Consider the following 15,188-nt stretch of genomic DNA (forward strand, 5'->3'; position numbering starts at 1 on the left):
ATAATCTGGCCCAGTGATCAAGTAACTAAGCGTTCGCACATGAGACTAAAGGCGCTGGGTTCGAATCCCGTGAGCGGGATCGTGGATGCGCACTGCCAGAGAGGAGCCCCACAATAGGACGAAACGGCCGTCCAGTGCTTCCAGGTTTCCAACGGTGGTCTAATATTAATCGGTTCATGATCTCAATCAAAAATATAATCTATAGTTAAACAAATCATTATTATATGTAATGAACAGTTACAAAGTGGATGTTTTATTATGAAATAATGGTTTTGATTAATTACAAGTTATGGAAGAATATTGGGATAAGAATTCTGTAGATATTATAGATTCTCTTTTGAAGAAAAGGGAAAATAATACATAAACTAGAACAACAAATTAATTAGCAGTTATTTAAAGAGAAAATAATTATAATTTGAAATGGGTTTTTTTCTGTTGGCTAATGTTTAGCATATTGTTTGTTGTTGTTGTTAATTGGATACTTGATAACTAGGTTTTAGATAGATGAATTGGAGTATATAATGTTACTGATGCTATACATTCACTGGTTGGAATAATCTATGTATATATATATAGGAAAAGAAATATTCATAAGATGATAATTATTTAATAAGTATCAAGGAAAATAGATAATACCTGAAGTCATGATGATGAAACACAAACATTCTCAAGTACAGATCTATGTAGTCGGTCTCAAACTAGACAGTGTATAGGGAGTCTTTTTTTAGAAATTCAAAACAATTAGTCTCTTTAATTCACTTGGTATTGTTTTTTACTTGAATCTTTCGATTGATGTTTAGGACTGCATATGTGCATACTGTGCGTATTGCCTCGATATTGCCTTAATTTACAAGTATTATAAGCTAAGTGGATAACGCGATAGCGTTTGAAGCAGACGGTACTGGGTTCGAGTCCCGGAGTGAACATCAACTCTGAGATGCAGGTACACCCAGATGACGAGTCCCAAATAGGACGAAACGCGCGTCCTGGATTCCATTGCTAGCCACTATCCGTCTTTGCTTATAATTAGTCTCTTTGATAAATTTCGATGTAATGAGAAGACGAAGTTTATGAGAATTATGCGATATATTTGAGCAATACATTTCGAACAATCTGATTACACATAAGGTACTTGTTAAGACATTTTTATATGAAAAATGACTGCAGAAGCAAATGAATTCCAATGGTCAAATAAGATCACAGGATAGACAGACATTATCCTCCATTGCGAAACTATAAGTCTATGGTTGACATTTGAGTGCTATATTTATTCAACCCTTAACTGTACATTACCTATATAAGTTTATAGAGTCAAGTAAGATTAATGATCTTTCTGCTGTCCTAGAAAAAAAGTCGATTTAGCGCAAGCATAAATTTACATAGTCAAATGATTTGAAATATATATCATTTACGACCGATGAAGTTCAATACAAGACATAAACAATATCAAATTTGAAAATGAAAGTTCGATCACACTAAACTTACCTCAAATATAATATCCTGATAACCATACGCATGTGTTGGACCAAAAGGATTCTGTTGTGGTTTCGATTCTCTATAAATAACCACTGGTTCAGTATCCATTGATGAAATTAAATGTTGTCGAACATCAGACCACTTTTGTATTATTTTGATATTATTGAGTAAAAGTTTGAAAAAAGTAATAATAACAATGAAAGTTTGCAATTAATTTTCAGCTAATTATACAATTCTATACACATTTATTTTTAAAAGTTTGTAGTTTAGTATCAGAAGGGGTTTTCGTGAATATTATAGTAACTTCAATAGTTGAAATCATGAGTCAATTGAAGCTAGACAACCATGGAAAACCTGGAGGCACTAGGCGGCCATTTCGTCCTATTGTGGGACTCCTCAGTAGTGCGCATCCACGACCTCGCCCCTGCGTGATTCGAACCCAGAACCTACTGGTTCCGCGCGCAAGCACTTAAACATTAGACCACTGAGCCGGCCGGAATCCAACGGTGTTAATGTCTAACTTCAATCAATCCATGAAATTGAGCGACACATCCACCATTGTAATCAGTGAGTTACTATTTTACAACATACCCAACTGAACTCCACTGGTCACTGCTTCTCACTAGAACTCCAGGAAATATCTCTTGGATTCAGTCACTAGTGAGCATATGTTGATTATTATCAGAAGGGGGTTTTGTGGATATTATAGTAATTTCAATAGTTGTTGTAGTTTAAACAACAAAAATACATATTCTATAACTTAATTTAACTAGATTATTCATGTCAATACACTGATCACTTCAGATTTTCCATTATGAACCTACAGATCATGAAGTTTGGAGAAGTGGTTTAATCAACATATCCCAATGAAATGGCAGTGAATATTTGTACTTTAGGATGAGGATTCTTAAAATGTTTTGTTTTGCTAGCTGCATGGTTAAATTACGAAGCTTTTATTGTTTCTCTCGATAACATCAATAAGAAGTATGTTATTAGAATTTTCCTACAACTGTTAATAACTTGTTTTGCTGACCACAAATTCGGTTAATTGTAGGTCATTATTAAGTGTCTGTTATTTGTTTTAATTATTTCACCTCTGACCTAATGTCTAACCTCGAGGTTGTTTATCGTTTTCCTTACTGGTTAATAGATTGAGTCGACTTTGATATGACCGCAATGAGTTACACTAAAATAAAACATGGTAGCTATTCTTTTAGCTAATTTAAAGCTAAAGAATTCATTACAGAATATGTGTTAGCTAAATTACAATATTTCCAAATAAGATTTGTAAATAGATTGATGATATATACCAAACTTAATGAATTTGCTTACCTTTGAGAATGGTGTTACTAAATATTTTGTTTCATTTAATACATTATATGTTTCATCAGTTTCAGTATTTGTATTCTCTTTAGATGATTTTACAATAGGAATTGGTATTTCAAAAAGACATCGATAATATCTATGAGAGTAAAGAGATAGCTGTGTAAAAATTACATTGTACCTCTAAAATAAGGTAGAGATTTACAGTAAAAAAAAGAGTAACTATATATGAAGAATCAAAGTTAAATAAAGACATGAATACTTTAGTAGCTAAGATAAAAGGTTCTAGATTTGCGTCAGTTTAAGCCCTAAAAGGACAAAATAACATATATGTTATAAATTAGACCTTTTATGATTCTTAACGATTAAAGAAAAAAAAGGTTTTGATTAAATGATAATGAGCAACGACATAATGTGCGAAATGATAACTGCTCACGAGACTGGATTATACATGTAAGTCTCAAATCGAATTGACATTAGAAAACAGCTGCCTAGTACGATAGGTTTTTCATCTAATAAAATAACACGCTTATGTACGAAGTATTCTACACAAAAACAATTAGAATTAGAATTCATTTAACAAATAAACGATTGGATGATTTAGTAATTAAAAGCGATTCATTCGCCAATGGAAATTATTGCCTAACTATCAGGCTTGCCCAAATATATCATTTTATCATTTATTACCTTAACAAGAATATCTTGATATAGTTGACGATGTTAGAAATGTTAAATACTTGTACCGTTGTTCTATAAATGAAAGAAAATAGGTAAATGAGGACTAAAAGTAGCGTACAGTTGAATAGTAATTGTATGCGACAGCCCCCAAAGAACCAGGTACGGCCGAGAGTTGAGAGAGTCAGCTCTACCTCTCGAAATGCTCTTACATGACAACGCGTATACAGCGACTACCACGGAAGTCCTATACACTGCCTTCTCGCGGCGGAGGTAATGTTTACGAACTCGAGAGGACAGCGCTTAAACTAGATTGGTAGGCCCTTCGTGTCCACTTAGGGGAGTCGAAAAACACTGATTCAAAACTAATAGTGCAAATCGGATACAGGATCCTGAGGAAACAGATGGAGTATGAACCTATCGTTGGTCACCGGTTACAATGGAACTGTATTTCCTGACATTGCTACACTGCTTTGTGGATTAAACCTTCGGGTTGAAGGCTCCGGGTGTGGCCCCCTAAGAAAACCACCTACTTCAGTCTGGGCACCCGTGCAGTATCACAGCCCGCACACAAATCAAGTGACTTCCGTGGCGCATATGTATTCTGTGCCCCTTTGTACCAATATTTATGTGTTCAAATAAATAAATGTTTGCGACATTATTCGAAGACATTGATTTAATTAAACTTAACTAAATACCAAAATTACACACTACCCTCAGGAAATTATTTGCACAATGCCCAGTAATTGTTTTTCTCTTTTTTTCTGAGAAAAGGCAATAGAAACACGTACGTGTTAAATGTATACTCTCCTGGTTGATTTGTATGCAAAACAAATTTCATTACTTCATGTGTTTGGGCATCAAATAATATATCTAAGCCAAGTGGAAAATAATTGAAAAAATAATCCGATTTTCTAGGTTGCACAAGTCGATGAGATTGAGGAAGATGAATTTTCATTTTATCTTCCGTTTTATAGAATACACGACTTGGAGAACCTAAAGCTGAAAGTACATCCTGATTGGTAGAAAATATTGAAAAATAAAGATATACTATTAGTGCGATTTAAGTAGCATACATTGTTTGACTAAAAACTATACTATAAAATTTTTAAGAGAAATATTTAAAAATTGACAAGGATTCAAGAAGCATCGTGTTATGTGTTAAGAACGACCAATACTCATAGACAACCTAAAGAAACGAATACTCAACAAGGACGGGGAAGACTGATACTCTATGACTAAAGGTTTACCCAATCGTAACTGGCCCCGAACGAAGAGGAAAAAAAATAGGACCAATGACCACCAGTCCAAGATCGTACTTATATTCCAGACATAGTTCATATACAAGTAGACCAGACCTCATTAAACCACAAAATAAAGAATAGCATTATACATGATCAAGCCATAAAGTGTCTGAGAGCAGGGTATTTTGTGAATAATAGGTTGAAAATAAATTGAGAATAGTGAATTATCTAACACCGATTAACGGGTCAATTTATCTATAGATTGGTCCTGAACTTACCATTCCTTTAGTTTTCGTTCAGATATAACACATTGTGCTGCCGTCCTTACTTATATTAACAGTATCAGAATACAGCTCTCTTCAGAGAGTAAGTAATTTTCAAAAAGTAATCCATTCATGAATGAAAATTATGCCTGATGATCAGGCCTTATCTATTCTGATGGTATTCTACCAACAAGTTTTGACAAACCTTGAATTACGGGCATTTTGTATTTGGTGCCGACTTGGTTTTCGATGGACGTTTAATTTAGGTTGTTTCGTAATAATGACAACATTCAATAATCTCTACAAATCTCTAAGGTGATGGATTGTACTGTAATTTTATCAAGTTCTTACAAATTAATTCTTTATGATAATGCAGAGATTAGTTACCGAGAAAACAGGGTAGAAGAGTTTGTTATATTCTTGAACTTAATAATATACATGCAAAACAATGAGAAATTATTGTCAGGTCTTTACAGAGTTCGATATTGTTAAACCAGAACGGAGACTGAATGAATGATAAGTTCTAGGACCAATTTATAGATTATTATTATACATGTGTTCTTATCGTATAATTAGTTAGTGATTATATATATATATATATATATATATACATGTATATTCCTTTTATCATAAGCTTTTGATTAACCCATTAATTATTGTTGTAAAATTTACTATTGTTAATCTGTTCCCAGTTTATTATTCACAGTCTACCGTACACTTAGCCACTTTTGGTTGATCATGTATAATTGTTTTTTGTCATTTTATGGTGTGATTCGGTCTGGTATGCCTACGTCTGCGTAAAATATAACATTGAGGTTGGTTACCAAAGCTAGTCGAACATGTAATTGGTCAACTCAGAGATACTCAGTCGGGATTCTGATTGTTGGCTTTGTCAAGTGATTTAAGTCAGTGGTCACAAGTCTAATAAAAGTTTAGCCTTGTTGGCTCTTCTACCATTTGGGTGAAGCGAACTATCACACTTCAGTTCATAATGCACACTTCTGAGACGCATCATACTTCATTATAGAGTTCTTGCTAATGACACGTGGTTTCCCATTTGACATAGGGTTTCAATAGTGAAAGTCCCGCCATAGTTTAAATCTAGTTACCAGGAAACTAAGGACAACACTTCTTGAGTTTGAATGAGAGAAAAAATCAATAAAATAATGGTAAGAAGAATTGAAGATTTAGGAAACTGATAGTGCTATTATGAAATCGACACTTTCCGATCGTGATAAGATATTTTATCGATAAAACGATAATTGAGAGACTGGACTATTGTTAATGATCTTACCAGATTCAGAAAGCGAATATAAATCTTAAAGGGATCATACAACTTTGATAAAAATTGACTATGATGGCATAAAGTTGTCTCTACACTTTTATAAACGTGACAATCAGCATCGAAATTTCATGTGGTTCAGACGTTTAACTTTTAGTCTCCAAGTCGCAAGTTTAAGCCTACTCCATCTACTTTAGTTTGGGTAACCGTAAAGTGTCACTAGACCTCATAGATTTCTTTACAATAAAACGTTTACGCATAACTTCTACCTGAACACGTAATTTAATAATCACGTCAATTAGATTAGTAAAACTCAAGGGGTCGACCAAACACAAGGTTTAAAAATAATTCTAACAAAATTCGCTTTGACAACAGAATAATGCCTAATCACAAACCTGAACAGAATCTCCAAAAGTTAAAGAGCGAGTAAACCGACGGATTTGAGGTTCACGATTTGGATTCACGTTTAAATCTGCAAAAATGAGGAAAACAAATATGGATGAGTAGACTAAATGTTACTCAGTAAAACTAGAGTTAAAAAATGAGAACATTTTAGTCTCAAGAGGTGAATTACTGTATTATTTATTTATTTTAACACATAGATATTGGTACAAGGAGGCACCAAATACATATGTGCCACAGAAATCTCATTTGATATGTGTGAAGGCTGTGATACTGCCCGAGTGCCCAAACCGAGATGAGGAAAGGGATTTGCAATGTAAAATAAAGAAATAAAATGATTGTACAGTAATTCTCAATCAAATACTAATCAAATAGTAACATTAGATTAGATTTATTATTGAGTGTGATTCATAGTCTTTTACCAAATGTTATTCAGCATTGAACACCTTTACATTCAAATTAGTCTGGAAACATATTATAACAAGTGTAATAAATAATAAGAGTCTAATCTGTGATGGTTTTAAATAACAGGTTATATTAAGAAAGCAATTTTATCAGTCTCTCTTATTTATCTCGAGTACATTTGAATTAAAAATGGAGATATCTTGTAAGTAGCTAGCGCAATCATTTTATTTTTTCTTTTACATTGTAAATCCCTCTCCTCGTCTCGAATCATATTGTCTATGCTTGATCTTATCTACTATCACTCCTACTCTTATTACTTTGCCACTCTGTTTATCTTAATTATTTGATCTCATTGTAGTGATAGAGAGCGGGAACTTGAACTGATACATAAGCGGCAGGTTTTATACTGCTTATGACTGACTCACTGAATTGATTTTGGTATCAAAGCTCTTATGTTAAATAAAGTATTAAAATCCTGTTACACTCATTTACCAACATATTTCAAAAGTTTGAATTAGGAATATAATGCTTATCAATAAGTATTTCACAGTAGAATCAAAGTATAACCAATAAAAACACCAAAACGTCACATGAAAAAAAAACAACGATATACCTTGAGCAACAAGGTGTAATGTTAGGTCTGTGGTAGAATTGACTGATCTGTTGACTTCGAGTCTTTCAAGAAAAACATTTTGTAAATAGCATGCACTAGGTAATTCAACTGGGACTCTAGAAACAAATAAATTATAAGGAAACAATATCAATGTTATTTAAATAATTGAAACGAGAAACAAGGAAAGGTCAATACCTTGAAAGAAAAAATAAACAACCACATATAATGCATGGTTATTGATATGCCAGATGCTCACCATCGTGAGGATCCAGGGTAGGTGAGAAGTGCTATATGAGTAAATGTTTTATCTAAGATCACTATCCATATATCCCTGTATGAATCAGACTAGTATCATATAGATGGAAAACGTACGTATGTATTCGCTCGAGATTTGTCAATTACAGTTTCATATACACTCAGTATTCTTAATTTTCATAGGTGGTTAGGAAATTGTGCATTGTGACGGAATCCGATAGGAAAACAGTATGCATAAAGTGAATGTTAATAATGTTTATTTAGCCCCCAAATGCCCTGGTATGGCCGAGAGCGGGGTGGGTTCGCCCTACCTCTCGAAATACTCCCACACGGCCACGCGTATACAGCCTCTGCCAGGGAAGTCCTACTCACTGCCTTCTCGTGGCGGGGGTGTTGTTTATAAAAATGAGAGGACGAAAAGCGAATATCCGGCGCTTTAACCGGATCCCAAACCAATGGTGCACATGGGTTCCAGTATCCTGAAGGAACAAATGACGTATGAACCAATTCCTTGGTCACCGACTACCATGGGACTGCATCTCCTCACGATGCTCCACTGCCTTGTGGGTTAGACCGTTAGGTCAAAGACTCGGGGTGTGGCCCCCTAAGAAAACCACCTGCTTCGGTTTGGGCACCCGGGCAGTATCTCAGCCCGCACACAAAAACATGATAAACTATCAACTTATGAAAAATATTATTCTCGCTCCAAATAACAATCAAGTGACTCGCATTATTATTATTATTATTATTATTATTATTATTATTATTATTATTATTATTATTATTATTTACTACGTCATTATTCACCTTCTTTTATTCCCACTCTGTTTATACTTATTTTTTCGACTTATACAGCAGCTCGTCTGTGGTGGAAATTCGACTGTTACTAAACGTTCTCGAGTCACCATTCAAACTGGCTGCCTTCAACGTTCGCACATTTATGCAGGTCGGACAACAGATAGGGCTGACTATGTCTTTGGAGTCTTAATATCGATGTTTGCTGTCTATCCGAGACCCGTATTCAAGACTATGGTGAAGTACTACAAATTCGCTCTCCATCTGTCGCTTCGAAAAGCTTGTTTTACGTGCGCTTATCCGGGGACCCTGTGGCATCTTCGTCTGGTCTTGTTGGCGTCGGTGTCGCACTAAGCGCTGGAGCTGAGGCAGCACTAATCAATTGGATCCCCATTAACATTATGTGCTGTTAGATTAGAAAGTTCCATCAAAGTGAGAAGAAATCGGCGTGAGAAACGATGTCTTTTCGTCATCTCCGCCTATGCCCCGACAGATTGCAGCCCGGATGCAATCAAGGATGAGTTTTACCACCAGTTATCTGTTCTTCTCCAGAAAGTGCGTTCGACAGATATTGTAGTACTAGCCGGAGACTTGAATGCTCAGGTCGGGCGTCTAGGCACAGAAGAGAGTCGTTTAGGTGGCCAATGGGGACTTGTTGGTCGCAGGACAGATAACGGGGACCGTCTACTGCAACTGTGCACAGACCACAACCTGTTTCTGGCCAGCACTAACTTTCGGCACAGTCATCGCCGATGTGCCACCTGGCGTCCCCCTTCTGCATCTCAAGCCTGGACTCAGATTGATCACATCGCGATCAGCTACCGCTGGCGTGGTTGTGTACAAGACTGCCTCTTTTTTTGGAATACCTATCTGGACTCTGACCATGCCTTGGTCTGCGCCAATCTTACCTTACTTTCCAGTGGCCAACGAAGTGACCGCCACCAATGGATTGATGTTAGCAAGCTGGTTGCAACTTCTGTTGCAAGTAAGTATCAAACCGAGCTAGCTACCATTCCACCGAAAAGTATGGATGAGCATTGGTTGCAATTGCATGACGCCATGAAAATGGCGGGTACAGTCAGTTGTGAGTTCGCGAGACGTCCCGCTTATAAGCGCTAGGTTTCTTCTGGTTCCTTACAACTCATTGGAGCCCGTCGGCCTACTCTGGGTGACCGTGAGTTTGACCATAAACGAAGGATGTTACCTAAGGAAATTGAGCAAAGCTTGCGTAAGGACCGAGAAGCCTGGTGGTCGAAGCGTGCTAATGAGTTGGAAGCAGCAGCTGCATCTGGTAATTACCGAAAGCTCTTTCAACTCATCCGAGGCACTGGCAGCAAGAAGTCTGATGTGAGCGAAACAATCTGCGAGGATGATGGGATGCCAATCACTAACATCCATCGACGTCTTGGACGATGGGCAGATCAACTGACCTGCTGCTCCGGCAACATCGGTCAGACTGTCCTGCCCTCCACGGCCAGTGACGACTGATCGACCAAATGAGGCGGAAGTCCGCAAGGAACTCCAACTCTTGAAGCGCTACAAAATCACCGGGCCCAGATGACTTACCTCCGGCTCTTTTTAAAGATGGTGGTGACTTTCTGGTTAAGGAACTGACAACGTCCTTTACAAAGGTCTTTAAACTAGAGTGTTCCAAAGTCATGGAATGAGTCAATAGTTGTCCCTATCTTTAAAAAGGGTTCACGTCCTTCCTGTAACAACTATCGGGGGATAAATCTACTTCCGATTGCGTCCAAGCTATTGGCTTCCGTCATACCTCGTGGGTTGTTCAAGACCCGGGAAGGATAAAGTCGTGAGGAGCAGTCTGCTTTTCGTTCTGGTCGAGGATGTATTGACCATATCTTCACCCTCCGCCAAATGTTAGAACACTGTCATACTTATCATAGGCCAACAATAGTAATGTTTCTTGACATCAGAACTACTTTCAATTCGTTAAACAAAACTGTTCTCTGGAATTGTCTATTGAAGAAGGGTGTGCCTGAGAAGTTTATTAACATCCTAAAAGCCCTATATACAAACACCTCAGGGAGAGTGAGGGCATACAACCACCTCTCTCCATTGTTCCATTCGAGTAGTGGGGTTAGGCAGGGTTGCCCAATCTCACCATTCCTCTTCAAATTTGCTATCGATAACATTCTGGAAACAGCTCTGATGGATGTAAGTAATGGTGGTGTGGATCTGTTGCCTGGAGAAAGACTTCTCGACCTTGAATATGTGAATGATATTGCCTTACTGTGCGATAATGCCCAAGGCATGCAATCCGCACTTAATCAGTTGGCAATCAGTGTCCGCAGGTATGGCATGTGCTTTGCACCTTCGAAGTGCAAAATACTTCTACAAGACTGGCAGGATTCCAATCCTGTACTCACCCTGGATGGTGAGCAGATAGAAGTAGTCGAAAAGTTCGTGTATCTGGGTAGCTGCATAAGTGCTGGTGGGGGTGTGAGTGATGAGATCAATGCACGTATAGTGAAAGCCATAGTGACTTATGCCAATCTGGACCATCTTTGGCGCCTTCGTGATGTCAGTCTGGCTGAAAAAAGTCAGATCTATAATGCGTCGGTGAGAGCAGTTTTGCTCTATGTTTGTGAAACCTGGTCTCTCTGAGTTGTTAATGTCAGACGACTTTTTGTGTTTGATCACCGTTGTCTCCGAAGGATTGCTGACATCCACTGGCAACACCATATTAGTAATGCAGAGGTTCGGCATCGTGTGTTCGGGCACAGCGACGATAATGCAATTGGTGTCACCACCTTGAAACATCGACTTCGGTGGCTTGCACATGTTCTACGAATGTCGTTCCAGAGAATTCCACGTCGTGCAATGTTTGCTGACGCTGAGACCGGTTAGAAAATGTGGAGAGGTGGTCAGTATATGACATGGTGTCGTGGTATGAAAGAAAGCTGTAAAGGACTGGCTTGTGTTGGTTCTTCACGACTCCCTGGCTGCGGTCCGAGAGATGGTGCTACACAGTGGCTAGAGACGTTATCAGATATGGTTCAGAATAGGAGCCAGTGGCGATCCTGCTGTAACCTTTTACTTTCTTCATAAAAAAATGGTTGTATCTTCCTTAACTGAAGTGTTTCTTCTGATTGTACCCTTCCGTTCCCCCATTATTACCACTATTATTATTACACTACCTTACACCAATCTCTTCCTCATTGTTTTTTAACCCTCCTTACCCCTTTTTTTCTTTTTCCTTCTCTTTAAATTCTCATTGTTTTGTGTGGCGCATATGTATTTGGCGCACTCTTGTACCAATATGTATGTGTTCAAATAAATAAATAAACAAACAAAGTGTTTAGATGATCCAGTAAAGCTGTAAATGAGGCTTGCACAGCATGACATGAAAAACTGCTTATCGATGTATTACGTTTTCAGCCAATCATTAATTTGCATCGATTTGGGTTGATAGAGCATATTATTATTATTATTATTACTATTAATGGCTTTATTCAATATTATATTTTGGTACAATATAGAATTCTCAGCACAGCAAACTCTACATAAGCCCGGTAACTAAATACTATATATTGAGTAACGTACCACTTGGTAATTAACAATAAGCAGGAAAAATAGTAATATTAATTATAATCGGAATTCCAAAAGAAATAATTCAAAAGGGATGAGCGAGATGAAAAGTGTGGAGTCACGTTGAGCTTAATATTTAGAAGGTAAAGAATGAACACGGATGCTCTACCAAGAACGATTTATAGCCACGTTGTTTACGGTTTCTAACCATATTATAATTATTATCCAGACCCTAGCGAGGAAGTTAAGATTTTATAACCTAAATTCAGTCAGTTACAACGTAGGACCAGGCACATACATGCATCGGTCCAAGTAGCCGGTGACCGTACCATCGGTTCTCGTCTGATCACCCCAGTTAACCAACGTTGGACCCGGTCAGTACTTGCATAACCTAAATCATCAATCCAAGTACGACTACTCAATCGTATTAAGCAGGCACTAATTATTTACCTCATTCTAAATCCTGAAGATTATGTTATACAACTAGTTGTTGAATAACAACTGACTTATTACTTCTTAGTTTCTCTTGTATTTGTTTTAAAGTACCGCAACGAAAACCTAGTGATGTACTAGTAATTTTGTTGCTTCAAATGCCAAAAAAATTATGTGGATGGTAACTGTGAAAATGAAGAAATAATATGTTTCTAAACTCAATAGTACTTACTTAGCTTCTGCTAAATTACTACCCAGATAAATAAGCAGTCGTGTAGCAAGCAGATCAGACTTGGAATCAATCGATTCACGACTTCCAGTAGAGAACCTTCTCAATATGAAGGTAATACCTCGATAAGTTAGTTGGTAGTCACCATCTGATTCCGCTGGAGCTGTTTTTAATACAAAGAAATTATATAATGACTATGAATAGTGAAAGAGAATACGTGGAAGTGTTAGTTAAGTATAATGTGACGCCAATTTAAAATTGAAAGCTTGGTATCTATGTACATGATTAATTATATATCAGCTGATCACTGGACTTCACTATAAAATATCTAAAAATATGCTAATTCTATGCATAGTATCTTAATAGCCACGTAAATGCTTGGATTTATTATGATATGGAATAAGACAATATTAATCATAAAATATGAAGCAAGAGCTAATTATATCCTTGATTCCTAATTATGGTAGTGGACCCAAATATTTTAGCTGAAATATATGTCAACGGACCTTCCAGCCCAATTAGCACATATAAATTAATATACGATACTAATATGACTGAAACCAACGTCAGAAAATAATTTCACAGCCATCAAACTGATGAACTGAGTAGCAGTTTCACCATAGAAGTCGTTTAGATGACGAAAAAGCAGCAACCACATATTATGGTTTTCTGACAAGTTGGCTTGAGAAACTTGTACTATGTGCGTTCGTCTACAAACAGACTTAATTTCGAATACTTCCTTCATGTATTGAGCATTACGTTGCATCTTTAATCTTTGCATTTCAATCATGTTACTTTAGAGATTACACATTTAGTACCTATTACCTCCATGAGTCTAGGTATCTGTTAGCAGGCAAGTTAAAAAGCCAAAAATGAATAAAAAACTGTGGAACATTGGTTTTCAAAACGAGTCATTTATGGTGTCTAAACTTTCAATTCAAAAACTTTGTCACGTGCTTGCTTAGATCGACTGATTTCTTTGCGATCACTTCTTGATGTTTCGGTGAAATTCGTTATTTGGTAATTTCCAGTAGGCGGTGGTCTAACCACTCGATTGCACTAACTCTAGTCAGTGTGGTAGTTGTTTGTGGATTTGTTTATCTTGTAGTGAGTGCGTTTGTCTCAGTGAAGTTGGGTTTCCGGATAACAGCAGCCATCATATTAGCAGGCAGGAGGTTAGCTGTAATGTGATAACTCGAGTGCTAAGAGAATATAACTGTTTCAAGAAGAAAAAAGGTAATTTACTAAGTTGGTAATGTGTAAGAAGGGGAAGCAGTACTAGTTGCTGATATGCGGTAATGATAATCATGGCAATTTGACTCATTCAAGAAGACTGGACACTCACATGCGACTAACACAGGCCGTCGACCTTATGTCCTCAAAATAAAAATCTAAATCTGATTATTTACATTTAACAAACATTTTTCTTTCAGACTATATTGATGAGTGCAAGAATTTATGGCAAAACGTACACATGATTCTTTTCAAGTCCCGTTTGTATGTAATGAAATTTACTTAGGTCAAGAAATCAAGTACAGCCTGGAAGACACATAAATAATGAGGCCTCATTTAATAGAATAACTATTTTAAGAGAATCTTAAACACTTTTACATACCCAGAGGTTTTGTGGATCCGAATATTCTTAAAACCTCCTGCATTGTTGGCAAGATAGATGGACTATTAAAATACTGTGACCTAAACCGTTAAGTAGAAAAGCAATCATAATTACCAATACCGTAATGTGATGGAAGACAAATCAAAAACTTCGATGATCTATGCAAAATTAGGAAACAGGGATACCAACCCTTAGTCTTTGTAAAAATGGGTCAAAGTGAAACTTGACACCATCATCAGGTAACACCAATACCAAATTCATGCTGAAAGGATCCTTGTCACTATACCAAAAATCGACATTTTTAATCGTATGGTCTTGTTTTCGTAGAATGTCAATCATTTGTTGGATGGGCATCCCAAGAACGAACTCCCAAAGTTTATGACGAATCCCTAACTCGGGGACAACTTCAATATCCAACATTTTATTGGTGTTTTAACTAAACCACACGAGTGCAAGCGCTGAGTAAATTTACAACAGCGTCTAAGAACCGTAAAATTTGTAACTACTGCCGTTGGGCATGTAGCTCGATCATTATTGCTATTGGTTAATCACAGCTTTTTCTGTAGATTAGTCACAAGACTACAAAATAACTTCGGAACTTCAGATTCTTAGTAATCATACAGACCATGA

At 36.9% G+C, this 15,188-nt stretch overlaps 1 protein-coding gene across 3 annotated transcripts; it reads right to left on the reverse strand.

Moving 5' to 3' along the window:
- Positions 1-200: 200 nt before the first annotated feature.
- On the reverse strand, positions 201-15,094 carry MS3_00008400 (uncharacterized protein; the record flags this gene model as incomplete). 3 transcript variants are annotated; one of them, XM_012944426.3, is made up of 10 exons in its annotated part: positions 14,748-15,094; positions 14,673-14,716; positions 14,559-14,638; positions 12,947-13,106; positions 7,684-7,799; positions 6,659-6,735; positions 4,266-4,489; positions 2,809-2,938; positions 1,486-1,617; positions 490-558 (listed from the first exon to the last, which is right to left on the reverse strand). In XM_012944426.3, the coding sequence occupies exons 1-10, from the start codon at positions 14,976-14,978 to the stop codon at positions 490-492; spliced, it is 1,263 nt and encodes a 420-aa protein (XP_012799880.2). In that variant the 5' UTR covers positions 14,979-15,094. The 3 variants fall into 3 exon arrangements, with proteins under 3 accessions (XP_051065348.1, XP_051065349.1, XP_012799880.2); XM_051216744.1 differs by having other exon boundaries at positions 201-558; positions 14,673-15,094; XM_051216743.1 differs by having other exon boundaries at positions 216-558; positions 2,809-4,489; positions 14,679-15,094.
- Positions 15,095-15,188: the final 94 nt, after the last annotated feature.

Source organism: Schistosoma haematobium, chromosome 6 (genome assembly GCF_000699445.3).
Source record: "Schistosoma haematobium chromosome 6, whole genome shotgun sequence".
In the NCBI taxonomy this organism is placed as follows: Eukaryota; Metazoa; Platyhelminthes; class Trematoda; order Strigeidida; family Schistosomatidae; genus Schistosoma; species Schistosoma haematobium.